This window comes from Telmatherina bonti (genome assembly GCF_933228915.1).
Source record: "Telmatherina bonti genome assembly, chromosome: 21".
NCBI lineage: Eukaryota > Metazoa > Chordata > Actinopteri > Atheriniformes > Telmatherinidae > Telmatherina > Telmatherina bonti.
Window position 1 is genome coordinate 17,269,002 of NC_136630.1, and position 27,164 is coordinate 17,296,165.

At 40.1% G+C, this 27,164-nt stretch overlaps 1 protein-coding gene across 2 annotated transcripts; it reads right to left on the reverse strand.

Moving 5' to 3' along the window:
• Positions 1–132: 132 nt before the first annotated feature.
• taok2b (TAO kinase 2b) lies at positions 133–27,164 on the reverse strand (the record flags this gene model as incomplete). 2 transcript variants are annotated; one of them, XM_079261440.1, is made up of 20 exons in its annotated part: positions 26,645–27,164; positions 24,063–24,203; positions 22,195–22,266; positions 21,988–22,089; positions 19,577–19,622; positions 19,390–19,486; positions 19,043–19,156; positions 18,193–18,284; positions 17,956–18,049; positions 17,539–17,620; positions 16,588–16,755; positions 15,849–16,055; positions 14,721–14,917; positions 14,371–14,548; positions 14,049–14,177; positions 13,624–13,827; positions 13,225–13,464; positions 5,064–5,276; positions 2,563–2,745; positions 133–1,071 (listed from the first exon to the last, which is right to left on the reverse strand). In XM_079261440.1, exons 2-20 carry the CDS (start codon positions 24,192–24,194, stop codon positions 133–135), a joined length of 3,489 nt encoding a protein of 1,162 aa, XP_079117566.1. In that variant the 5' UTR covers positions 24,195–24,203; positions 26,645–27,164. The 2 variants fall into 2 exon arrangements, with proteins under 2 accessions (XP_079117566.1, XP_079117565.1); XM_079261439.1 differs by lacking the exons at positions 133–1,071; positions 2,563–2,745; positions 5,064–5,276 and having other exon boundaries at positions 9,451–13,464.

Genomic DNA, 27,164 nt, shown 5'->3' on the forward strand with positions numbered 1-27,164 from the left:
GTGTGAGAGCTTCAAATCTGCTCGGGGAGGACAGAAAGATGGCAAGCTGAGAGCCATGAGATGCAACCTGTGATAGCTACCTTTCTAAACAATGAATCCCACCACCACTACCACCTCGCATGCTCCTGCTCTCTACGAGTAGGAGAGGTGGGAACCGTTGGAGATGTGGGAGGTGACGGAGGTGCTTCGGCTCAGGACGCCATCACTGCCCCCGGAGCCTCCGGGCCCCCCGCCAGACGCCGTCCTCCTCAAAGGCTGGGGGCTGTTTCTCAGGGCCATCAGGCTGGGTGTCCCACGCACGCCAAGCCCACCCCCTCCGTATATCCCCCCCTGTGAGGAGGAGGAGGAAGAGGAAGAGGATGACGGGCCAGAGATGGAGGGAGGAGCAGGTGGTGGTGGAGGCAACATGGCCAGGGACTGAGAGGAAGAACGCGAGGGGAGGTGATGGGAGAAGGGCAGGGGGTGTGGGTGGGCCAGGTCGCCGCCAGAGCCTCGCACTCCAGCCCACTCCCGCTCCCGCTCCCTCTCCTTCTCCCTCTCCCTGTCTCGATCCCTCTCCCGCTCGCGGTACAGCTGCGGCGTGCTCTGGTGGTGGTAGTGCTGGGGCAGGTGGTGGCGCTGGTGATGGGAGGAAGACGAAGAGGAGGAGGAGGAGGAAGAGGAGGCAGAGGAGCGGGATGAATGGTGCACCTCCCTGCCATCCCGCCCATGCCCAAGGGCCATTCCCATGCCGTGTGAGGACGAGGAGGACTCACTCCTGCGGTCACTCCCCCCGCTTCCAATCCCGCTGCTGCTGCTGTTGTGGCTGCGGCGGGAGAGCTGCTGGGACTGTACGTTCTGCTGGTGCACGCCGTGGCTCCAGTGGCCGGCAGAGCGGGAGCTTGATGGCGGAGCGTTGGAGTAGCCCTGCTTGGCGTAGGCTTCACCGGGGATGCCTGACAAGGCCATGTTGCTGAAACCCAGACGGAGGCTTTCAGAGTCGAAGGACTCAATCTCACTGGCCTGCCTCTCCAAGAGCGTGCGAATGCGTTCTGATCGTTCATTCTGCAAGGACACCATCTCCTCCTCGATCTAGGAGAAGCATATATAATATCATACATTCTGCATAAGGTCTGCAAAGTTAGACAAACTTTTACACTACGCGGAAGGGAATGATTCTTTCTTACAGAGGACTTCGCTGTGAAACATGCCATGTTTGTAGTCCTATTTACTCCTGTATTTGATTACGTCACTATAACATACATTTACATAATATGTGCAAAGTGGAAAAAATAAGGCTATTTTTAGCCAAAAAACAATAAGTAAGGTGACCAGTCAGGGTAAACAAGGTGTTTTTGGTTGGTGGGATGTAATTTTTTTTTAAGAGACAGAAGCAAAAACAGCTTTTCAAGCAACAAGACTTGTTGAAGCAGAGTACAACAAAAGAAATAGATTTTTTTTTGTTAATATCTTTTGGATGTAAGCACGTTTTGTAGCTCTCAAAGTGAAGTTCTGAACTTCTTTAAAGCAACTCTACCTAAAACTCTGGTTCTGACTCATTTAGGCTGTGTTCATATTGCAGACAAAAGTGGCTCAAATTGTACTTTTTGGCCCTTATGAGACCTTTATCTGATCTTGTTATTACTAATAAAATAGTTTCAAATTTGACACAAACCGCTTTTATATGTGGTACTTGGTCAGAGTAATATGCAACCATTTTGAAAGCAGCCTCAGTCTGAACATTTAGGCTGAATTTCATCCAACTTTTACATAGTTGAAGTGAGACAGAAATCCCAACTTGTACCAGAAGAGATGGAATGGGCCAAGACCACAAGTAGTCAATGGAAGTAACAATATTAGATCATGATTTTGTTGGCTCTGACTGCACAACAACTTACAAACTGACACATGCTGGCAGTCACATTAAATTATGATGCGAATAACCGAGAGAAAACAAATCTCAGGGGAAAAGATTGAATATTAAGGCCCATAGTCTTTTGATGGCACACTGGCTTGATGCACTTGCAGCATCTGAAGGCTGAGAAACTCACAACTTTTTCTGGCCTGAGGCATCATGTGACAGCTGCATTTTGCTTCACAGCACTATGTCACACACCAGCAAGTCGATATAAACACACAGGCTGTTTGAACCTGCACTGTAGCTGATTCAGCAAAACAAGCAAACTAAAAAAGTAAGAAGACGTTATCAGAGGAAGTGAGGAAAAAAAATAGAAAAGTTGACAAGCCAAAAGTCAACATCAGACTGACTTTTACTGGTTGAAGAGAGCTCTGAGCAGAGACAGGATGCAAGACTGATGCTGAATTAGTTTTCTTTGGGTCGGCGTCAGCGTCGTAATTATAAAGTTGAATCAACAAGGCTGATTTTTCTACTTTCTTTAAGAATGAGAAAAGAAAGGTTTTAATGAACTTTAGTGGAAAGGGAACATTATGTCACCTCACTTGAAAGACTGACTGATATCCAGTTTGCAGCAATTTTTCATTAGCCTAAATGAATTTCTAAAACCCGCCATACTTATGAACTATATGCTTGCTTTCATACAAGTGACTGCAAAGAAGTCTAACCCTCTGCTCCAGCAGGGCCCTGCGGATGGACACCCTCTGCTCCAGGTCTTTGACCTCCCTCTCATGCTGCGTGTCGGTGTGGATCTTGATCTTGCTCTGGTAGGCGTTGAGCAGCTCCAACTCCTGCTGCAGCTGCATCCGCAACACCTTGTACTCTGCTTCCTGGGTCTCATCCAATCGCAGCTAAGTAGCAGATGAAGGACATAATTTGATGAAAAATGGATTTGGAACAGCAGGAATATGCGTATTTATTAGTGTTGATAAGGTTAAAGGCGGTGGGGTTTTGAAAGTCAGACAGATGAAACACATTACAGAGCAGAGGACAGGATCAGGAGTGTGCGCTGCAGATTGGTCAGTGTTGTCTGATCGTGTGTGTGTGTGTGTGTGTACCTGCGCATAATGACTTAAGTCAGCGTGTGCTTCAGTATACATGCAGTTTATGTGGGAGATGGTCAGATAAAATTACAACCAGTTTATTTAATTTCAGGTTTCTGTACTTTAAGCATTCGGCTGATAAGTTATCATTTTAAACTTTGTTGTTGAAAAAAATGGTCTGAATATATTGATATAGGAAACATATCTAAGCAGCTCTGACCTGTGTGAGCCTATTCTACAGCATGACTCCCAGGCACGGATGAGGTCCTGCTCCGAAATACGCTTTTTAATTTAAACACATAAAACCAATTTTTTTTTTACCTCAGAGATTAATCAGTAGGGATGCGAGTGGGTGAACAAGGGCAGTGGGGATTTGGCTTACTGGGCTTACGTGGCATGCTGCCATGTAAGGTAATTAAAGTCGCACAGAAGGTTACATCACTGAAGTGACATTTCGTTAGGCCCCATCCTTTACCTACTATGTTTCATTGATTTAAAAGCCAGGGATTTGCGTGTGCATGAGTACTAAGAGGCCAGTGGATAACAGAGGGCAGCTTTTAAAGCATCAGTGAAAGTTATTGTGGGATGAGGAAGAGGGCAAACCTCATATATCTTAAACAATTTGATTTCAAGCTAAATATGTCGTCACTTTGGCCATTGACCTGTACTGAAAATTAATCTCATTTTGGAATAAGGACATAATTAACTCTACAGGATGTGCTTTCTTGAGCCACAATAGTTAATCCTGACAAATTCGAAACATCCAAATCTGCTGTTGCTTCAAACAAGTTGAGCATTATTATTTTCTATGTTTACGCCAGCTGTGAAGAGAGAAAACAAAGCCCTATCATCAAGACATGTGGTCCATTTACATGTGGAAAAATAAGCCAATTATTCTCAAGAGCAGAGAAAATGAAAGCTTTGGAGTTGTGTGTATGCTAACTCCAGATGTACAGCAAAATCTAATCATTTCTCTGTAAATTCTGACACCATCCAGCACTGGTAAACCAACCAAATGATTTCATTACTGACTACTAGAAATGAATAAACAATAATTTGGTGACTAAGTCAGTGCCAAAGTGCTCATTAGCACATTCTTTATTATGTCAGTTTCATTTTCTCTCATAATAAACACTTGCTTGTTGACAAGCAGGAAGAAGGTGAAAGGTATATTTGAATAGGTTAACATGTGATTTTTCTCTTTCTTGTTTTTCTCTTTTTGAACACATTTTTAATGATCTGAAGATCCCAAAACTACATTCTGACAAAGAGTCTGTCTACAACACCAGAGTCACATGACGGAAGATGGTTGATACAGTAATTCAGTGGCAGCTGAATTTTCTGTTAGTTATAAATCCTGAAATAATGTGAATTAAAGTTTTTTCTGTCAAGTTGCCTGGTATTGTGGAATCTCTGTATTTAGATTTTAAATAAAGTGAACTACAGAATTAAACATGAATCCAAAAAAGGATTCAGGTTTAATTCTGTAGTTCATTCATGTACAATTGATTACATTTTGGAACTGATCCGGACCTGGATCCAGGATTCTTTACTGTGTAGAGATATCTGCTATTACAGCTTCTAATAAAAAAAAAAAAAAAATGCCACAATCATTGGCAAAAAAAAAAAAACAAAAAGAAAAAGAAGAAGACAATGCCTTGGCGGAGGTCCGAGCTCTCTGAGAGCTTAGGGTTTAATTTTGTATTTAATACTAAAGGGGATACTGCCAAATGGAACATTTTAAAGACAAAAGCTCTCATAGCAGTATTATGTGTTTGAATGTCAAAGCTCTCTGTTATTTTTCCTCTGACCCCACAGATGTTCCTTTTCTGCTTTGAAACAGATTAATTTTTCCAGAAACTTGGGAATAATATTTATTTGAAGAGCTGTTCCACAGAAAAGGAATGGGCCATTCCAGCCTTATAACTGGGAAGTGAGAGTTCAGGTGGAGATTGGACACCGTGGATGCTGGTTGGCTTGCAGGCAGACAGGAAAGCAAGCGGGAAGCAGGGAGGCGGATGGTCAGGGCAGGACAGGACAGGGGGCAATGTGGCCCTCCTAACCAGGCACAGCAGTGGTGGTGTGGTGCGAGTGTGAAGTGAACGTCGTCTCCTTGCCTTACTCACAGCTTGTGTGGACAGCATGTCATTGATGGAGTGGTCATACTGCTCGGCCAGAATGGCCAGCTTACGAGTCTGCTCATCCTTCAGCCGCTTCAGCACGGCCTTGTGGTCAGACTTGGGCGTGTTCTCCAGCAGGTGGTTGCGCAGCGCCTTGTACTGACGGGTTTGGATCTTACAGGTGTCCTGGAACTGACGCTTGATCTGAAGCTCTTTGGACTGGAGGGGAGAAAAGAGAAGATGGAAGCAGCTGGGCTAAAGTTGCTTCTGTGTTTTTAAAAATAAATGAATAGCAGTAACAGGAGGGTTGAATATGGAAAATTTAAAAAAAAAAAAAAAGAAAAAAGATCTATCTAATGTCAACGTTATTAAACTGCTACACCGACCAGGGTTTATGTTGTGACTCAGATTAGGCTGTGGAAAAGCCAGACTAACCTTAGCTTTAAAGCCACCCAAAGTACCGGAAATACAGCTTCTTACATAATTTGTTTCTATACTGCATGAGATTTGACCTTTTTTTTCCCAGGGGAATTTATTCCATTTTCTCTAAGCCTACTGCTTTGGATTGGTCAGCAGTGTTCAATGTGATCCTCCAGAGAGGATGCTGGTCTGCACACTGGGAAACAAAATGAAATGACATCTCTGCTGTGATGATGATTGTCTTTGGAGCCAAAGAGAAACGATCAAAGGTCACCACAAAGCTTCAATCTCTACACCTAAAAACCACCGACCACGACCAGTCCAGAAGTCTGCAGTGATGCATTTAGACCTTCTATAACCTTAAGACTATATGAGGTGTAACAGACCTGGAAAAACGGGTCCATCCTTTCATCTTTAGTCTCGATCATTACATCAGTATCAGTACAGCTCAACATGAAAAATCAATGAATCAACTGTGTCTCATTCAGAACTCTGCTGCTCGTGTCCTCACTAAAACCAAGGAAGTAGACCACATCTGTCCAGTTCTGAGGTCTTCATACAGGCTGCCTGTCCATCAGAGGACAAACTTTACGGTTTATTTGTTGGTCCATAACGGTCTTAATGGTTTATGATCAAATGACATCAGTGACTCTACTGACCCACTATGACCCTTCAGGTCATCTGGATCTGGTCTTCTATCAGTTCCGAGTCAGAAGCAGGCAGAGAAGCTGCATTCAGTTTCTATGCTCCACATGTCTGGAAAAAAAAAACTCCCAGAAAGCTTCAGATCAGCTGAAACACTCAGTTTATTTCAATCCAGGTTAAAACCCCACCTGTTTTTATTTGAAAGTCCAATTCTGCCTCTTTTAAGCTTGAAATTTTAAACTTAATTAAATTTAAAATACTTTTTTAAAATTAAATTTTTTTTTTCTTTTGTCTTGATTTTTAAACTTTTCTAATGTTTTAATGTTTCTGTGAAGCACTTTGAGTCATCCTGCTGCTGAAGATATAAATAAATACAAACAAACTTGCCTTGTTGTGACTGAAGCTTCAGATTAAATCCAAAAGTGACCATGATGAAGTTAAAGGTTTCTACAGTCACACATTTGGGAATGGACGCTTCATTGTTTTAAACTTGTTATAAATATTTTATAGTTAACATTTGAGCGTAAAATGATTTCCTTACCTGCCAGTTTGCTCCACTCCAACTATTACTAATGAAGACTTTTTTTTAACAGTCCTCTGATATCCCGGTAAAGACTTCACTGTGTTCATTTCAAGAGCAAATAAATTTCAGCCTATTCTTTTCACTTTCTGATAAAATAGAGAGTATTAGCCAAAGCTGTATGTTTAACATCACATAACAGAGTTAGAATCACTAATAATGAAGTGAAAGTAGTATAGTAATATGGTGTTGAATGCGTTTTTTGTGAAATCTTGAAACAAACCACTGACCCTGCAAAACATGTCCAATCATTGGTTCATTTCACACACTTAAGATTAAGTTTGCTCTTTACAATATAGCAGGAGGATTTAAATGTGCCCATTTAAAAGGCTTCACCTCTACTTGTCGTACATTACACAATTAATAATATTCATATTTTATTATTTGTTTAATGCACCTACTTTTGCCTGGTCGAGACAATAAATTATTTCTAATTTTAACTCTACAGTGCCAAAGTCTTGATTCGTGCATTAAGCGACACTTCTCTGAAAGTCTTTCACAGTTTCCTGACTCTTTCCTTCCAGTTTAACTACTTGATCATTTTATAGGAGAATTTTCTTTTCATTTTCCATTGAGCTACTAAACACTGACCTCTGTATCCCACGTTCAAACATGGGAAACAAACAGCTGAGAGTGATGAGCCGATGTTGGTTTTCCACAGGTAGAGTTTAGCTAGGACTCATTTTAAACATTGCCTCTGGGCATTTTTATACTAGTTGCCTTTCTCAACTAGTTTCCGATTTTCTCTGTTGGATCTATGAAAAATGCCCAAACTATTACAGATGTAAAACGGTAAGACTCTGACATAAGATTCATATGGATTGGATCCTCAATAAATCACTAAAGCCTCCTCAGGAATAACATCCACAGTGAAACAGAAAGTTTATAAAAAAATAAAAAAAAGCGAGAGAAAAAAATATGGAAGAAAAATGCTGAGGTTTGCCAAAATACACAAGAACTGGGCTGAAAATAGGAATAATAGGTTTTTTGGAGTGACAAATCCTCCCCTGAACTGAGACTTGAACCTTGCTGAAGGAACATCTTGACGGAGAGCAGAAAGTCATCAACATAAAAAAGTGCTTAGAAATTCCTTCTAGAAACCTGAAGAATTATTCCTGAAGCCTATATATGGAGATAAAAAAAACATAAAATAAAAAAAAGAAAGAAAAGCTTGTCTAAAAAGGGCTCAAGCTGCAGTGATAAAGGTGATCAGATCAAATATTGACTGTTAGACCTATTCGAAGATGAAACCACTTTTTCTCATAATACAGAAACAAGGCATAACTATAGTTTTATACAATTCTGATGACATATAAACACTATGGCTCAGAAGTTAGGGATCACTTTCCAATCAGAAATGGGAAAGTGGCCCCAAACTTTTGAAACATGGTGTGTGATACAAAGTTTTAGTGAAAATTATTTAAACCCCTCAGCAAATTAAGTTTATGGGCAAAATATACAAATTAGCAGCTGTTTGGGATAAACAAATCAAACAAGAACCATAATTAGCTCAACAAAACCAACGACATAAGTGGTTTCTCCAAATGCAAGACAATGTAGCTGACTGCAGAACACCTGTAACAAGACGTGGCAGCACCACTGAGGTTTCAGTTTCCACAGTAAGGAGCACACTGCACGCTGGTGGGCTCCATGACTGAAGTCCAGGACAGAAACCACTACAGACCCACAGCCACAAGAACACACCATAAGTAAGCCAGAGGATTTACGATGCTGTTCTGTGGAGAAATTAAATCAAACTGGAACTTTCCAGGCCTTTGTATCAGCGGCATGTCTGCAGGAACAGGAATGAAGCAGACGCTGATGAGAACGCCTTGCCTACAGTGAAACATGGCAGTGGATCAGTGATGCTCAGGGGCGGCTTTGCTTCCTCTGGCACTGGAAACCTACGGTGTGTGACGGGCACACTGGATTCAATAAAGTATCAGGAAATCCTGAGAGCAAATGTGAGGCTGTCAGTGAGCAAGCTGAAACTTGGGTGACATTGGACCTCCCAACAGCACAATGATCACAAGCATACCTCAAAGTCCATTAAAGTTAAAAAAAAAAAAAAAAACTCAAAAAACAAAAAAAAAAAATATTTTAGAGTGGCCATCATAGCTGTCTGACTTGAACCCTGCTGAAAATCTTTGGTGGGATTTGAAAAAAGGCATTTGCATGTAAACCCAAGAGCATTAGTGAAGTACAGACCTTTGCCCACTAGGAATGGGTGAAGATTACACAGGACCATTGCCAAAACTCTGGTTGTGCATCATGTTTGCAGCAGGTTATAAAAGCTTCTATTTAGAGCTCTATGTAGTAAATGTGTTTGTCATGAAGGAGTTGAATAGGTTTTAAGACTGCTGTAAAAGTGTCATTTTCTGTTGAATTAGGACAAACCACTTACATTAGTTTGAGCAAACGGCTGCTAGATTGTATATTTTACCAATAAACAAAATTTGCAGCGTTGATTAAGTAATCTATTTACACAAATCTCCATATATACATTTGTTAGATATATGAAGGGAAGGGCAAGACAACAAATATGTGAGCAAACAAGAATTATCAGGATGAATTAAATGGTAAGATGAATCTGTCTAATAAAATTTGCTGACAGAAATGAGAAAAACATAAATGAAAACGTGCCAATAATGGAAAAATCATAAAAACAGACAAGACAATGGTTTCAACACAAAAGAATTTATTTTCGTGTAAAAAAAAAAAAAGAAAAAAAAAGAAATCTAACTCGGACAAAAGGGTTTTCCTTTTTCTCTGCTTGCTACCACTCATGCAGCTAAAATGAGTGTAAGATGACAAAATGTCTGCCCAACAAAATGCAGTACTAGCCTTATAAATACTGCATAAATTAAATATAAAAAAACAACGTTAAGATGATAAAACACATGGTGTAGCAAGAGAATGTAACATGTAAACATACACAGAGGAACAGACAATAATGGCAAATAAATTACATTCAAACAAAATGTTTGCGTGAGACTATTTCAGAGCTCAGCTGCCCAAATGCAGGTCAACTGAGAATAAAATAAAAACAGTGCCCTACTTGTTCCCCATTTCCCCTGGGTCATTTTACAGTCAAGACTGAGCTTTTCTACTCAGTAATCCTCTGCATACATGGCTCTGCAACACACATGGCTTTTTGTTCCTTGATAATTTGCAAGTCGGAGCATTGATGTGTTTCACACAGCAGGATTTTCCCTGCACGTGTCCCACTTCTTTGCTTGTCTAAGAGCACTTTTGTGTTTGACAGAAATATCCACCATAATGACATAAATTCAACATAACTCTTTGGTTTCAGCCTCACGATAAAACAAAATAACACAACAAAACAAAATAAAAATTCTGCTTTTTCTATAACTGCTAAGTGGATTTCTTTGGTTTGTGGCAACAACAGTATGTGGAATGAAGCTGTAAAGGGAAGTTTTTAAAGTTTTTTCTTTTAGGTTTTACAGCCTGGTAAAACAAACTAATGAAATATCAACAGAGATATTTTCAGTTCATCTGAAGCAAACAGTTGTCCCTTGTTTGGGGAAAAAAAGAACAAAACAAAAAAAAACAAAAAAACTTTGCAACATTAAATTAAATCAAAGTGGTGTTAGAGGTGTGTGTTCATTTAACTGGGAGCCACTCTGTTTTCACATACATTCAGTAGTTTCATCAGTCTTTATCTGTGACTATATGTCTCATAACATGGCTTCATATAAATAAAATTTCACTGATATATTAAATAAGTTTCTATTTCTATTATAGTTTTACAAGTCAAGGACATGTCCTGCTTTTCAGATCCTTGTCTTAGGTTGTCTTTTTAGGATACATGACTTCACAACAACCTAACATTTGTGCAAACAATTAAAAGAAGGCACTATTCTCACTTTAAGGGGGAAATGTTTACATGGTAAATCATAAAATTATTGCAAAAAGCGCAATAAAATAGCATATCTAACTAGAGTATGAAAGGTTACAGTTTTCACCAATTCTGTGTATAAAAACATATCCATATGTCGAGCCAATCCTGCTTTAACACCAGACCCAGCATTTATATAAGGCAAACATATCCTGGTTTGTCTGGATTAACTTTATGTTCCAGCTGATTATATTAAGTATAATAAAAACCTTCAGCAAACCATTTTGCACTTTGGTTCAAAGAGTGTCTCATAATGTTCAGACATAAATCTACTCAGCTGTTTATTGCACTTTTATACTGACTGACAGCTAGTGTTCAGAGGGAGGTTAGTGAAATGATTGCATATCTGTTTGCTTTTCACAGTATTTAGCAGAGGGAAGTGAAATCCTATCCATGGAGCCAAGTAACACTGTAAAATTTGTTCTAAGCGCTGAAAGAACAGTGAGCCCTATGAAATAAGACCACAACAATTGCAAAAGAAAAAAAAAACAAAAAAAAAAACAACAAACAAAAACCCCACAGAGAGAAAAAAAAAAAAAAAGATTGCACGAAAATGGTATTAAAAATAACCATAAACATATTTTTCTTACAAATTAAGAACAAATAAAAGAGAATTTAAAGGAACTTTTACAAAAAGCATGATAATAAAATGTTTACACTTCACTAGGATTGGTACAGCAACGCTGGGTTTGACTGCTTGTTCAAGTCTATAACGCTGTCTGATCCAACAGCATGGCCTGCGTGTGTGTATGTGTGTGTGCACACACGTGCATATCTAGATAAATGTTCACAGCCAAATTCACTTCAGCCAACGCACACAGGTGTACACATGTACATGAGTGCAACTTAAATAAGGCTCGTCTTTAAGAAATGTGACCACAAACCAGTTTGGAAATGATCAAACGTGTGGGCCCAAACAAACCATGAACAGAAAAAAATGCTCCGACTACAGAAACGCAGAGCGGGATCATGACCGAGCTCCCGCACACACACACCACCAGAACTTTTTCCTAATATTCTTGCTATCTCCAAGGCCGAATTTTCCCCTTGACAAACCTTCCAGATGAAGTACGCCTCAACCCGCACTCCCATCTTGCTTCTTCACGAAACATCCTCACCCTCTCTTCCCTCCTCTGTCTCTCCCTCTCTCTCTGCCTCCTCTCCCTCTGCCTCCTCTCTCTGACCTCCCGGGGAAGCAGCCGGGGGAGTCTGCTGGGCACCTCCTTCTTCAGGAGGCCCAGAGTTTGGAGTTTCTTTCGAACGTTCATTGGCAGGTTTCTGAGAACTTGTCTGGCTAGTTTTATCACTATGGCGTTAGCCAAGTCTGCCAGGACCCCAAGCGGGCGTCCACTGAAGCGCCTAAGCCAGAGCACGCCTTTGGCCACATGAGAGGTGTTTCTGCAGCGAGCTTGACACTCCAAAGGCAAACTCTTTAGGGAAACTGGAATTTTGGACTGGCGCACACCCCAGTTGCGCCCAGCTTTGGGAAACATCTCATAAAGGTTCCGCTCAGCCACGCCTCCCATTACTGACTGGCACATGGCAAAAAGAGGTCGAGGCAGGCGGAAGAAGACGCGCATGCACAAGCGGTTGAGTTTGCGGGGTGCATGCTGGAAGAAGTCCCGGGCCGGCCTGACGACCAACACCACAACCAAATACAAGGAGAGGAAGAGGGAGGGAGAGATGAGAAAGGAGGCGGAGATCAAAATGATGGGGATGTAGTAAATCCCCAAACTGAAGGAGAGTCCTAAACTAAAGAGAGTGCAAGCCCAAAGGCTAAGAGACAGGTAGGTGGAGAGGGACAGGGAGCAGCAGGAGCGCAGGAGGAGGTATGAAAAGAACAGGGCCAAGAAAGCAAGTTCAGCAGAGAGGATAAGAGAGGCCACTGAAGGCAGGGGTGGAGAACGGCGGAGGGAGAGCAGAAAGATGGAGAGCATAAGAAAAGTGATGTTAGAAGGCTGGGCAGCAGCAGAAAGGGAGAGGAGGAGGCAGATGGCATGAGAAAAAAGGGAGGGGAGGGAAGTCTGGGCAGGTGGTGGGGTGGGAGGAGGCGAGAGGGGAACTGGATCTAGCTCCTCGAGGGTGTCAGGGAAGTAAAACTCTGACAGCTCATCCATATCTCGCTCACGGTGCCGTCTTTTTTCGGGGGATGCCGACAAGATGAGCTCTGATGGACAACCATCGGCCACGCCCCGACCCTCTTCTTCCTCTCCATCAGTGTCTACATGTGAAGGTTTACTGTGATCCTCCTCATATTCCCAATGTTCTCCCTCAACTTCCCTCACTTCTGATCCCTCACCTTCGTCCTCTCTGCTATCGTCTATCCTCGGACTGCTTTCTTCACCAGAGAAACTTTCTCCCTCCACCTCTTCTTCTCCTTTAAAACTTTTGTCATCCCTCAGATCTACAACCGACCCATCGAGCTCATCTCCAACATCACACATCTCTTTCAGTCCTGCCTCGTTTTCCTTTTTCGACTCGCTATCCTCCTCATCCTCCACCTGCATCAGCCCTGTTTCGCCGTCCCAGCTGCTGCTCGGACTCTCTGTTGACTGGCTCTCTCTCTCCTCAGGAGACCCCGGGTTCTGGGTGCTCTCACTCACTTTCAGGCTCTTGGGTTGCTGGCGGACCTCCATGGCATGTTTCTGACGCAGCTCTTGCTCGCGCCTCTTGTTATACTCCATCTGGTTGGTGAGCTCTGTCTGGTGCTGCGTTCGGATCAGCTCAGCCCGCGTACGCTGCACCAAACCCAGCTGGCGGAACTCCAGCTCCTGGGTAGATTCATGGTGACGTAGCAGCATGGCACACTCCAAGTCCTTCAAAGTCTGCTTCTTGTTCAGATCCTTGGAAAAGGCAATTTAATGAAGAGAGAATGAACTCTGTGATAAATACTAATTTATTCAATCCACAGTTGTCACACTTTAAGTTGTGTTCAAAAGTCATATAATACATGTTACATGAAAGGAGGAAATAAAATGTGCGATTAATAAACTAAACAATACCTCTCTGAGAAGATCCTGCTCCAGGTTGTGACGTGCCAGCAGCATCTTTCTCTTGTATTGACGACACTGCAGCTCATAATACTGCCTCTGCCTCCGCAGCAGGCCTGCCTCTTCCTCTGCCTGCAGCTGCTGCAGACACTCCTTCTGGTGCACCAACCATTCCTGTTTCTCCCGCTTTGGTGTCGACTGGTTCTCATTCAGCTCCTACAATATAAAAAGAGCAAGTTAAATATCGGCTGCACTGCCATAACACCAAGCTTAAAGATTGATCCAGTCTCTGTAACATTATTATGATGCAGGATTCAAGGTGACTGAGAGCATCAAATGCAAACTTCTGTAGGGATATTATTCTGGACAGAAAAAGACTTGATTCATATACGGTCGTGTAACACACTGGTGGCGTAAGGACACAGACTCTGTGGTACCTCTTTCAGCTGCTCCTTGCGTTGTCGATACTGCCGTTTCTGGGACTCAATCAGACTGGTCAACTCTTTCTTTTGCTGAGTCAGTATGTGCTGTTGGAACTTCTTTTCCTCAGTCAGAACCGCCTTTGCCTGAAAAAAAAAAGAGAAAAACAATCTCTCTAAACAGAGATTTAAGCTACAAAACATTAAGTGAATTTTTGGAATATAGAATACTTTAAATGCACAAGACGCCTCAAGCTGCTGCAGACTATTAAATCCTCGCTACAAAAGGGTACACTTTAACCAATGCCAATTCTGTTCTCTGCCCCCCAAAAAAACTCACCTCCTTTTCCAGAACAGCCTGGTGCTTTTTGGACAGTTTTTCTCCTTCCATTGAGAAGTTGTTCCTCTGATTCTCCAGTTCTTTGTCCAGTCTCAGCTGGTGTTCATCCATTTCAGCCTTTAGCTTGTTCTCCAGACCCATCAGCTGCTTTTGGTGCTGTCGCCGCATTCGCTTGTACCTAGAAGGATACAAAAAGTTGAAAGGAACAGAATAAGCACAGAAACCAAATTTTTGTCCCTGAATTCCCATCTAGTTTTTTTCCCATGTTGCTATCTGTCAAGTTTAAACATATCTGTGTCTAATGTAAACATGAAAATGAAAATTAAACATACACTCAACAATGTGCTTACCCAGACATTTGCTCTCTAAGAGCTGAACCCTGCTCATGTTCCTGGATCTGGCGGGTGACCAGTGAGGCAGTCCTAATGGTGGCAAAGTGGTCACGGCCGCGCCGACGTCTACCGCCTCCTCCTCCACCGCCAGATGAAGCTTCTCGTTGTGAGTCAACCTCTGGCTGATACGGGTCATCGTAGATATTGTCATGGCTCTACAAAGTGGAGAAAGCCAAAACAAAATTATAGCAAACAAATAGAAGTTTTTGAACTTATTAAGAAATTTAATTTCCCTTTCAGGAATGTTTTCTCCAAGAAAAAGTTACCACACATATGCAGTGACATTATTTAACAATATTATGCCAACATAAGTAAGTGTGCAGAACTCAGAAAGACTGCATGATAATGCTGTAAGGACTGACTTCAGTTCTGTAAGGCTTTGTTGGCTGTCTCTACCTCAACATGCGGCATGACTGAAACGCTGAGCAAACCACTTCCCTGTTTCTCCATGTTTTCTCCACGCCTGCACCACGGATTAACGATGCTCAGGACATATTTTGGACATCTTAACCATGGAGTCAGAACATGTAGCAGACTAGTAAGGGCTAACTTAGCTACACAGCAGCAACAAACATCTTATCAGTCCCGCTTGTTCAAAATGCTTTCTTTATTTTATTCAATTCTACCCTGCATGTAATGCAACAACTTTCTGTTTTGCAGAATGCTGCTCCATTACAAACACTTTCAATGTTGCTGCAATGTTTACATTAAAATGCTTTGAATTGTTAGTTTTGAATTGTTTTTCTTTTCATTTTCCTGTAGGTGGTGCAAATGAACAGGGACAAAGCTGGTCCAGCAAATACAGAAAAACTTTCCCTGTGGACTAATGTCAAATCATATAAAAAAAAATGGTTAAAATCCAGCATTTATGAAGGACTAAAGATAATATATAAATCACACACACACAAAAACAAAAAAAAATTTTCGATACAAAATTCATGCTCACTGTTTTGATCTAGAAAGAAACCCTGTCTTTAATGTGATAAAAAAATAACACTATGTTCTTCAAATTGATGGGCGTGTTGTCAGCGAGGATTTGTTTTAGAGAAGACTTCACCAACTGACAGTTCTGACATAAGGACTGACCAGGGGTTTGTGCAGGACAGAGCTGTTAGAGGTGACCGTGTGTTCTCCCTCCTGCATCATGGCCATCTCCCCGCTGTCATCAGAGCCGTCTGCCAGGCTGTTGACTGAGCTGCTCTGCGAACTGGCGCTGATTGACATGGATGGCAGAGAGTGGGAGCTCTCCATGCTGTTGACTGTGCCAGTACGCAACATATACTGCTCAACATCCTGAAGAAAGAGAAATGAGGAAGTTAGGTCTAAGAGTTGCAACTATCTGGAAAATAAAGTGTTTTTTGTGGTGATTGAGGGTGTGTTGAACATGTGATTATAATAGCACACTGGACAGTTTGTACAATAAATAAACATGCTTATCCTGCAAAAATGTTTAATTAAAGGCATACAACCTATTATTAAAAATATGAAAAGACAAAACCCTTCACTTTAGAGAAGTGCAGCCTTGCATTATCGGAATTCCTTCATTTTGTTTGGATAAACTGAGAAATTTCACTTTAAGTAGTACAATAGTACAAAGGAAGGAGGGCTGTTGACAGGTTTATGTTAAAGTAGCTAATACAGCTTTAACATGACAACAGGGTTGTTTAGGATTACAAACTGGTGTCACTTTTCAAAATCAGAGAGGTCCAAGTAATCTACTGGTGAGTAAAAAATGAAACAAAAAACAGAACCAAAGCCTGTATTTTATAAATGGCTTTGTGACTTTGTTTCCTTCAGCTACTTTACTCTGCTGCCTCATTCTTACCTCTTCCTCATCGCCTCCTTCTGGTGCTGGACCATTATGTGCCTCATGAAAGAGAATTTTCTTCATCTTCCGGTACTGAAGGTTGTCTAGCTCTCGTACAGCATCCTTGGTGCGTGCAATCAGGTCCATCACAACCGTTATGGGACGCTCTCTGCATAGGAAATGATGCTGGATCGAAGGCAGGTTATGGAGAAGTTAGAAATGAAAACATAAAATAAAATCCAAACATAATGTTGAACAACTCAAGGCTTGAGTAGGGTCATCAAAGGTCCCTTTCACTTTTGACATTGTCATCAATAAGCCCTATCAAATCCCATTGCGTAATTTATATGCTGCATAACATCATGAGAATAATTCTGGTAAAATCAGAGATTTGGATCTGATGGGCTGTCAGCAAGTACACAATTGGCAACAAAGCACATTAAGGCAACTGAAATAAATGTATAAATATGGACACCGTTAAAACATTGTTTCCTACTGATCATGATAATCATTTATTTTGCATATTGACCCTCCAATTATCATTGCGGACATTCTGCTCGTAAATAAAGCTGTAAACTAATCCTTAGTTTCCCCAACAAGCTGACCTGACAGTGTACCAGTGTATTTTCCACCCTCTTTAATTTGCAAACACTGACACTTGCCATTCTCCATTTATTCTAAAATGGTATAAAACACCTAAATATGAAGTCTGTAATGCTCTGCATCTGTGGACCATGCATGCTACTAACTTGAGAGCTTCATTTGATCACTACTAATACTACGCATGATTTCATTAGTAAAAACTACAAACTATGATTTAAAATTACTTTACAATATGGTAAAAGAAATGACCCTCTGAAATAAAATCACTCTGTCTTGGATCTTCCTTACTTCTTTATGATAAGCTTTCAACAATGACAACCAGCAGATTTAGTCAGTATTAGTTCACAGCATCACACACACAAATACCTTGAGCAACACATCAGAGGTAGGTCTGTCCTGGGCAATCTTCTGCAAACAAGAGTCCACAAAATTGCGGAAATAATCTGACCTGGAATGTATAAGAATATTTTAACAAAATAAGTAAAAGCAATAATTTTATCAATCAAACTACAATATATAAAAACTGCTTGTAGAGTTTATGTTGTTTCAACATTAAAATAACCAAATCGCATAAACACACATTTTTAAGTTATGTGTGAAATCAGGAACTGAATCAGTCTAACAATAACGATGTTCAGCTTCAACAAAACCATGAAATGATTTAATCCAACTATGATAAAATCTCAAGGTGGCTTAGCTCAATCATATGAGTCGAGTTCCCAGTTAACAGTGCTAAGTGCATAAAAGGACAGAGACAAGTTAGAAAGCTTCATCCTCTCTCACCAGTGATTAGACTGCAGCACAGGGCTCTCATTCTGGGCGATGTGATATAAGGCACTCATAGCATTCATGTTGAACAGAGGAGGCTTCCTTTCCGCTAAAGAGTGACAAAGCATGAAACAGCATGACAGAGAGAAGGAAGAAAAAATGGAGAGAGGAATGAAAATGTTTGCAGCCTCTCAGCTTTGTAAAGAGGAAAAAAAAAAAGCAGTCATGGACCACTTCATGGCCATGTCTTACCCAACTCTATGCAGGTAATGCCAAGTGACCACACATCCACCTTCCCATCATACTGCCCCTCGTCCATGGCCAGGATCACTTCAGGGGCCATCCTGCATTAAGGTAGTAACCGCACAAAAACAGAAATTCAGGCATTTCCAGCTCTTTACTTTGATTCTGGTCCAACCGAGAACAGCACCGTAGGGTAAACTCATTTCCAACTTCTGCAGCACGTCAACAAGCTGATGGGAGTCGGGCTTCATCCTGTCCAGTAACATCTACCTGCTGAAATGTGGACGATACAGCACTACAAGAGTCAGCTGGGTGGCACTAACACAGCAGCATGCTCCAACTGCTCAAAGAAGTATGAAAATATATACAAATGAGTCAAGTGATAAATGTGTTGATTGAAAGTTATTACTACTTCTTTTAAACGACGGCTCAATTATTCTGCAGATCAGCAGCTTTCAAATGGGAACTTAACATATTCTGAATTAATTTTAATCTTAATTTCTGGCTATAATACCTGGACAGACACTATTATTTACAGTTTCTGCATCTCCGACTCTGCAGTAGTCTGTGAGAGTATATGGACCCCCTATGCAGTGGCTGCATCAGTCATGCATGTGTCTAAAATCACTCTGGTTTGATTGAGGTTAAGACTATTGTGAGTCATTTTCTAACGCAGGGCTTTTTTTGTTCTTTTTATTTTTACCACCCTTGCTGTCTGTGAGGGGGGTCAACTTCAACTCCATTTTGTTCCTGCATTTTCCACATGTGAACGATGTGCAAAAGCACATCAATCCTATCTTGAAACAAACATCGTTATATTCAGCGTGACTGCCTTGAACCCAGAAAAAGCAGGTTTTACCAGTAAGGTGTTCCCACGAAGGAGTTAGCTGGAGCAACTATAGAGGCAGAGCCAAAGTCTCCCAGCTTGACCTGTCCTGGTTCAGTTAGTAAGATGTTTCCTGCTTTCACATCCCTGAGAGACAAATGATTAGAGAGGAGAAAATGACACGTCATGAAAAATAAAGGAAAAGACAAATAGACAGACTGTTGGAGACTAAAGAGAAGCAAAATGTACTAAAATGTGATGTTGCACAGTGTGTGACTATAAACACGGTTGCATAAGCTTGTCTCAGGCAGCACAGTTTGTGCTTTCTCTCCTGCATTTGTTTAGTCTGTATTCATTAAACCGTAGGAGGAGAAGGCTACCTGTGAATCATGTTGTGAGAATGAAGATACACCAATCCCTGCAAAGCACCATGGGTTATGGCAGCAATTTCAACTTCTTGAAGGGGTTTCTTGTGGACTGGTGAAAAAGAGACAAGAGGATATTGTATATTTGTCTGAATAACTGAAAATAATAATAATAAACTCAGGACTATTCATTCCTTCTTACCTTCTAGGAGGTCAGAGGCTGAACCCAAGCAATACTCCATCACCAGCTAAGAGAGACGGAGGGGGTGTTAAATGGCAACTCTGGAGTGTGCATGACTAAGCAAAAGAGGTGTCTATAATGGAAACAATTTCCATGACACATTTGTTTCAGTGGAAGAGCTGCTGTCAAACAGTATCTCAAGTGCAGATACAATTGCTAACTAGAAAAGCACTCTGAGAGCGCAGACCTCCACCAAGCTGCCCATTTCTACCCTTATTGTGAAGAATCCTTTATTATTTTTGTGTTCACAATTCTTTCCAGACCACTTCCAACATTTAGTGGAATATAAACTGACATCTGAACGAGGTCTGTTGCAGCAGGAAAACCTAAAAAATCTAAAGGACACCAGTCCTTTAGGTATTCAGCTCTGTGACACAGATAGCTTTGGACAACACATTTAGACAATCACGCCATTCTGAGATGTTATTGTTTTGGTTTTTTTTTTGACCACATAAGTCAGCCATCATCACAAGACAGCGTTAAAATGGATCAATCTTGTCTATATTTGCCTGAACGTCGTTGCATTCAGTTTCAGCAAATAGGTTTGTGCATGTAAGAAGTTACAGTCAGTAACTATTAAAGATGAGCATTTTAGGTGATTTTTAAAGTTGACTATTCAGGCCTTTCAAAATCAGTTAGTTGTAACATCGTCATGTCTTCAATAATAAAAATGTAAAACACACAATCTCCAAAAAGAAATAGTAAAGCATGTAAAATTTTACTGTATACTGTGTGTGTTTCATACCAGAGTGTTCTTTACTTTGTTATATTTTAAACATTGTGTGGGCTCTAGTGTCCTTTCTTGTTCAGCAGGTAGATAAGTGGGTCAGAGAGATGTAAGGAGTGAACCTCAGCTGGCTTTTTATGGAGCGCCTGTCAGTTGACCTTACAGTAGCCACATGGTTCTGAACAGTAACATGTTTCTGCACAATGACGCACGATTCCCATCTAAACAAATACAGTCGACTCTTGAAGAAAAAAAAGGTTGTAGACTTTGTGCAACATTTTGACTAATCTAACAGTCATACACATCCCTAGTATAGAGTATTTCTTTAAAGAAATTGTGAGTGATACCTTCAGATACTACAATCATTTTAGAGATGTCAGCATGGCAACTAAACATGTATATATTTTAGAGGTGGGACTTGATTAAAGAAAAAAAACATCTAATTTAAAATAATCTAAGTTGCTTTTTGTTTTTTAAATAGTTGCTGGAGGGGTTGGGGGGGGGAAAAAAAAATAATTAAAAAAAAAAATCGCTAAACACAGTACCAAAGTGTTACATTTTAGCAGAAATCTACAGTGTGCATCAGTGTAACTGGTGCACCAGGAAACTGTGCACTGACAAATGTTCAGCTATTAAATGCATTAATGTTTCAACACATTCTTTTTCTGTAATTAATTAATAGTAATTAACGTATTAAAGTCCCACGCGTCATAGGGACCTATCCAGCAGGTCAGCAGGTGAGAGGCATGGTCCACCCTAAAAATGCGGATTAAATTTTTTAATGCACGTCTGTGCACATATACACATTTATAAATATACAAATGTGTCATGTGTATACATTTTTATACATGGTTTTGCATCTGCTGTTTGGGTGCAAAACTGAACCACAGTGATGAGACAAATACAGATTATGTGGAAACCACTTGCAAAATACTTCACTAAGAAAATAAGGAAGCGGTAGACACTAAGTAGGATGAGGGATTGTCATTTCCTGTTTTTTTTCATAGCATTTATCATAAAGTCAGCCTTTACTTTTGTCTAGCTGTAGATGTTATAAACAGATTTAACTGGAAGAGAAGAGAGCAAACTTCAACATGTGTTTGATGGGTGCATGGTAGAGTCTGAAGAGGAAATACTAATCTGAGGGCACTGAAACGTGTTGCTGTTCTTTCTGAGCAAGCAGCCTGGAGCTTCTTTTTTTTTTATTTATTTTTTTTTTAATAAATGCTGTAATTAAAATGTTACTAAACAATAACCTTATAACATTTTTGCAACACATTAACCATGGAGTAAGCATTACAATGATATTTGCCTTTTTTTCCCCTTTTATAATATATTCCTTTAAAGCTGTAATATCAAGTTTGATTCCTGGAATATTGAGGCCACTAGTAGTGCAAATATATGTACAGAAAAAAGCAGGATTGGCAAAATGTTCATTTTAACAGACTGCTAATATATTCCTTGCCCCAATCCTCCATTTAGCAGAAATATGGTGACTCTCCTCTAGGGTACCAAAGGGTTGTGGTCATGCAGTCCTTCAGTCATGGTGTACAGGCCCATTCAGATATGTAGATGTCCATTACTCTTTTTCTTATTTATGTGAACAAGAAAATAACTTTGCATGAAGTGGAAAACACACACTCACCCAGGCTGTGTGCTCTCTAAGGTAACAGCCGCGATACTCAACGGTGTTGGGGTGGCGCAGTTTTTGAAGAAACTTGACTTCCTTGATGATATCTTGCCATTTCTGGAGCAGGATCAGAGCAACATTCACAAAAGAGCAAACATGACTGAAATAAAAACTAATCTGAGCAGTAAGCAGGTGAAAGATTACAGAGTTCTCCGCTTTTACCTCATTGGACTGTTTGCCACTGTAGGACATCTTCTTGATTGCCACCACCTCATTTGTGCGGATGTCATGGGCCTAAGGTGTTAGGGACAAGAGTTAAACACTGAAACCACGAATGCTCATTAAACAGTTACTCAGTTTTCTATCAGCAGCAAACGAGCCACCAAGTTCAGCATCAGCTCAAAACTATTGTCTGGCAGAACATGTGAAACTGTTTTTTTTCCTTTTCCACAAAGGACTCTACATACACAATGATTCATCGGCCATTTTTACACTGGACACAAGAATCACTATTACATAAAGAGATTTCAGCAAAGCTCTCTCTCTTCTCTTCTGCACTCTCCTGTTCATCTCTTCATCCATGACTAGCTCCTTTTCACCCTTCATTAAACAGAGCTTTACAACCACCAACGACAAGTTCTTCTTTGTACACCGTGTTTGTGCTTTTTTTTTTTTCTCCTCTCCTATCACCTTTCATATTTAGCAAATAGGTTTATGAACCTTGTGCTCTTACAGGAGGCAAAATGACTGTTTACGTTCCTCATTTTCTGAAGAAAAAAATAGAAAAAATCGTTGACCAACTAAATGCAAGCTTTCACCTGTGCTGTGTACATCTTTTCCTACCATCTGCTATTTTGATGATGGAAAATATTGCTTGGGTGACATTTGGATCATATAATCAAAACATTGACTGATTACTATTAATGGTTTCTAATCATCAGTGCAACAATTAACACTATTAAGTATTTTAATAATTTTCAGTGTTCAATATTTTTTTTACTTTAATTTTCAACAACCAGTATCACTGAATTAAAGAAATTTATGAGTTCACTTGCAAAATTTAAAAATATATTAAACTCTTGGGGAAAAACAGAACAACACCCATCAGCAAGTCTGACTTTAGAGATAAAAAAGTCTCTTAAAAACAGCTTAAAGAGAATATATACACAACATATTACAATAATCAAAAATACTTTTGCAAAATGAATTATAAATAAATACCATCTTGGCCACCTCCATTCCTCACAGAGGAGCACTGCCTAAACGGAAATGAATTCAACAAAAACTAGGAGATTTCAAACACAAAATAATAAAACTTAAAGCAGAACAATCCCAAGTATGTTGCCAGCAAAGTCAGTAATTGTGTGACTGAACAGTGATAACACAATGTTCCTAATTCATAAAAACATAATCTTGTTTCCCTACTTCTTAACAATAAATAACACCTATATTTTTAATGAATATTTTTAATCTTTAATGATTGAGTTTGGGTTTAAGTATCAAAACTTTTTCCTAATTAGCTTTTTAAAAATTAGTCTACAATGTCTAAAAATTTGTTGAAGCCAAATTTGACCTTAAACAAGGAACTCAGTCTTGCCTACTTTTTCTTCTTCTTTCAGAAATTTTAAATATTAATGCAAAAGTCATTTCAGTTTAATCCATTACGTGTGCTCATGTCAAGGGAGAATATAGTTGTTGAAAGAAGAAATATTTAGGGCTCATGCTGAAACACTAGTTGGATCAGAACTTTTACTGAATTCTTGCACGCCATTTCTCCCATCCAGAGCTATTTATCGTCCCACACACATGCATGTTTTGATTGCGTTTACTTCAACGCTGGGTGCTGAAACCCCATGTATTTTGTTTCCACTTGAAATAGACCGAGTCCACTTCTCTGATTATAATCAGAATTTATTGGTGCTTTCACAAGACCCCAAATGAACTGGACTTTCCAAGCTAAGACTAAAATAAAGACAGCTAGTGTGAATGGGCCCTTACTTGTTAACTTGTAAACCTTCACAATGTTAAAGCAAACTCCAACCATCTGTACTGTTAACTCGGCACCGAAGCCTTAAATGAAAGTAACTTACGAAGTAGACTGCTCCGAAGCTTCCATGACCGATCTCTCTCAGGTCTGTGAAGAGCTTCTCGGGATCTTCCCTGCAGAACAACTCCGCCACCTCCGGGTCCTTCAGGCTCCCGGCCCGCACACTCGACGGCATGGCCAGCGCCTGGTGAGAGTGAAAGAGACACGCTGGGTGACAATCTGTTATTTGGAAGGATTACAAACATTTGTGTCGGAAACATGAGTTGCAAGGAAATATGGTCCAGTCTGTCACATATCTCTGGAGGCAATTATGCACATAAACAATTCTTCTAGATATTTAGACAAAAATAGAAAAAGAAAAGTGAAAAAACAACCAAGCTACAAACACTTAAATTCTTCATATCCAATCAGTTTACAGAACCTGTCAAAGCATTACAGACAACATCTTTTAATATCAATAAAATTCTTCTTCTTTTAACTTTAATATTTAAATTACAAAATACACATTATAAACCTGATATTCTGTTGCTCCAAACAGTGTTAGCCATTCCACCTGACAGGAATAACATGTGCATAAAGTATATCCTCCACTAAAACCACATTTAAAGGTGGATAATACAAAAATACACAATTGTATTGGCCCTTAAAAATTGCAGCATCAAAGACACCCTATCGACATGCATAGAAGCCTAAATCCACCCATTCATACGTTCATTCATCTATTTCCATCAGAAATGTAAGGGCAAATAACACTGTCTAACCTGTTCATTCATTCACGTTTAATGACTCCTGTTAAAACAGCTCATGCATGGTTTTTTCCCCTCACAAGTATTGCTTTTTTGTGGTGGTTTCTTTTATCTATTAACCCCACCTATTTAAATTGCAGTTTAAAAAATGAAAGTAAACACTTTGAATTTTCAGTCTATGCTGAAAAAAGCCCTGATCATGAATGGATTTGAACTTGTCGTTTACCAGTCATTCATTACACTCAATAAAAAACGTTAAGGTTTGTCTCAGGATTAGTGTTCTTTCAAGTAAGACCATATTACCAATAAAATTATGGTGCGTCTTTATTCTTACACTTTATTATGTCAGCATTAAATACAGTTACACTGCAATGTTGATGTTGTGAGGTGAAAACATCTGTCAAATGAAATATTTAAACATGAGAGTGTGAGATAATGAAGGGAAATAAGCACTAACTGGACATGTAGTAGAGTATACAATATAGCAAGAACAAATACTGAATTTCTAAGTCAAGCTTGTGGGAGCATCATACTCTGTCATCAACATGCTTACTGTCTTCAATCATCGGCACTTCTTTAAAAATATTGAGAAACATCAGAAAAAAAGAATTACAATAAAAGCAGCAGGTTTGGCCTCTAAATTTATAAATATTTTATGTTAGTAGCTTCCTCTGAAGTGGAGAAATATTAGGTTTAGCAGAAAATTCCAGATTTTTCAGGAAACCCTTACATAAGGTTGATGATTTAAACAAGTGTCTGAAAGGGTTACAACACAAGTACATCACACATCCACGATGAGCAGCAGAACACAGTACAGCATCAGTGCTAATAGTTTGTCTGCTGTGAAATGTTTTGACCACAAAATTTGACTGCTTTCCTGATCCATATGAACCTGAAACAATATCATTGCCCTCTTAAAGGCTGATCAATATATCAGCCTTTATATATATATATATATATATATATATATATATACTATATATATATATAAATATATATACATACACACACTCACACACACACACACGTGTGTGTGTGTGTGTGTGTGTGTGTGTGTGTGTGTGTGCATGCTGCCAGTCAAACAAGACTGAGGGTAAGTTATGGCTCATTGAGATTCTGTATAAGAGTTCATGTGGATAACAACTTCAGCTAAGAGGTCTGTAGCTTAGCAACAGAAGGTTTTTTTTTTTTAAATACCAAAACTCTTTCAAGTAAACATGCATATGAAGGTGTTCTTTTGTAGCCATTTTGTTACAGCCAGAGAGGAAGTGCTTGGTTCCCTTGAAAATGAGAAGTTATTTCGGTATTGCAACTAAAACAATGGCTAGCTCTTGATACATTTTAAGAGCCAAGCCACATCACACTGGTGGCAGAAAACACAGGAAGAGACAAGTAAATATATAGTGATGCAATTGAAACCAATTTTATTTATGTACCATTAACTTCCCCATCACAGTTGACTCTCTTGCATAGAGTAGAAAACGAAAATCTTGCTGTTTTGGACAGAAAGGGAAAAATATTCAGATATATGACTGCTTAAAGTATCACGATAAATGTGATACTTTATAAATGTGATACCCAGCTTTCAGCTGAGCAAGCTAGATGGTTTTTTCCACATGGATGGGAATTTAGGCTATCTTTGGTCATGCTCAAAATAAATAAATAAATAAAATGAAAAATCAAATGCATTAAACAAAAAAGCAGACAACAACTCCAGGCTGACTCAGTAATAATGACCAAAAACGAGATTTTATATCAATGTCCCTCAGAGTTAAAAATTGTGTAGCTAATAAAGCTGTCTGGTTGCTTCCCTGGAGGAAAACGCAGGGTTGCGCATCCAGCAGCTTCACCACGCTGAATGATTTATAACATGTCTTACCGTGGCTTTTGGGATCCACTGTAGCTAGCTCTAGAGCTAGCTAACTGGCCTGGCAGGAAAATATCGGTCTCACTCCCCTTTTCCTCGGCTCTGGTGTCTATTCAACACGACCAAACCTCATTTTGTCTGACGTTGGTTTGGCTGAAACTCCTCGTCATCCTGATGCTCCCTGTCAACTGGACAGCTAACTCGTTTTGTTACTTGACATGAGTACCCAGTCGATCAGACTGACAGCTAGCTGCCTAACCCTGCCAGTAGACTAACCCCAACCCAGCAGGCGAAGAGCAGAGCAGAGCAGAGCCGTCTGCCGGAGAAAACCAGAGGCTGGCCCTGCTGGCTGCTGTTAGCAACACTGCTAACTAAATAACGTAACGCCAGGAGCTGGCTGGGATGTTTTCAGCGTCAAACAGATTCATTAAAATCCACCTCTCCACTCCGCTCTCCGCCTTGTAATGTCATTTCGTTAATGTTCTGAGCGGGTTTTATCTCCAGCTCGCGTTATCCCCATTTTGCTCGACTG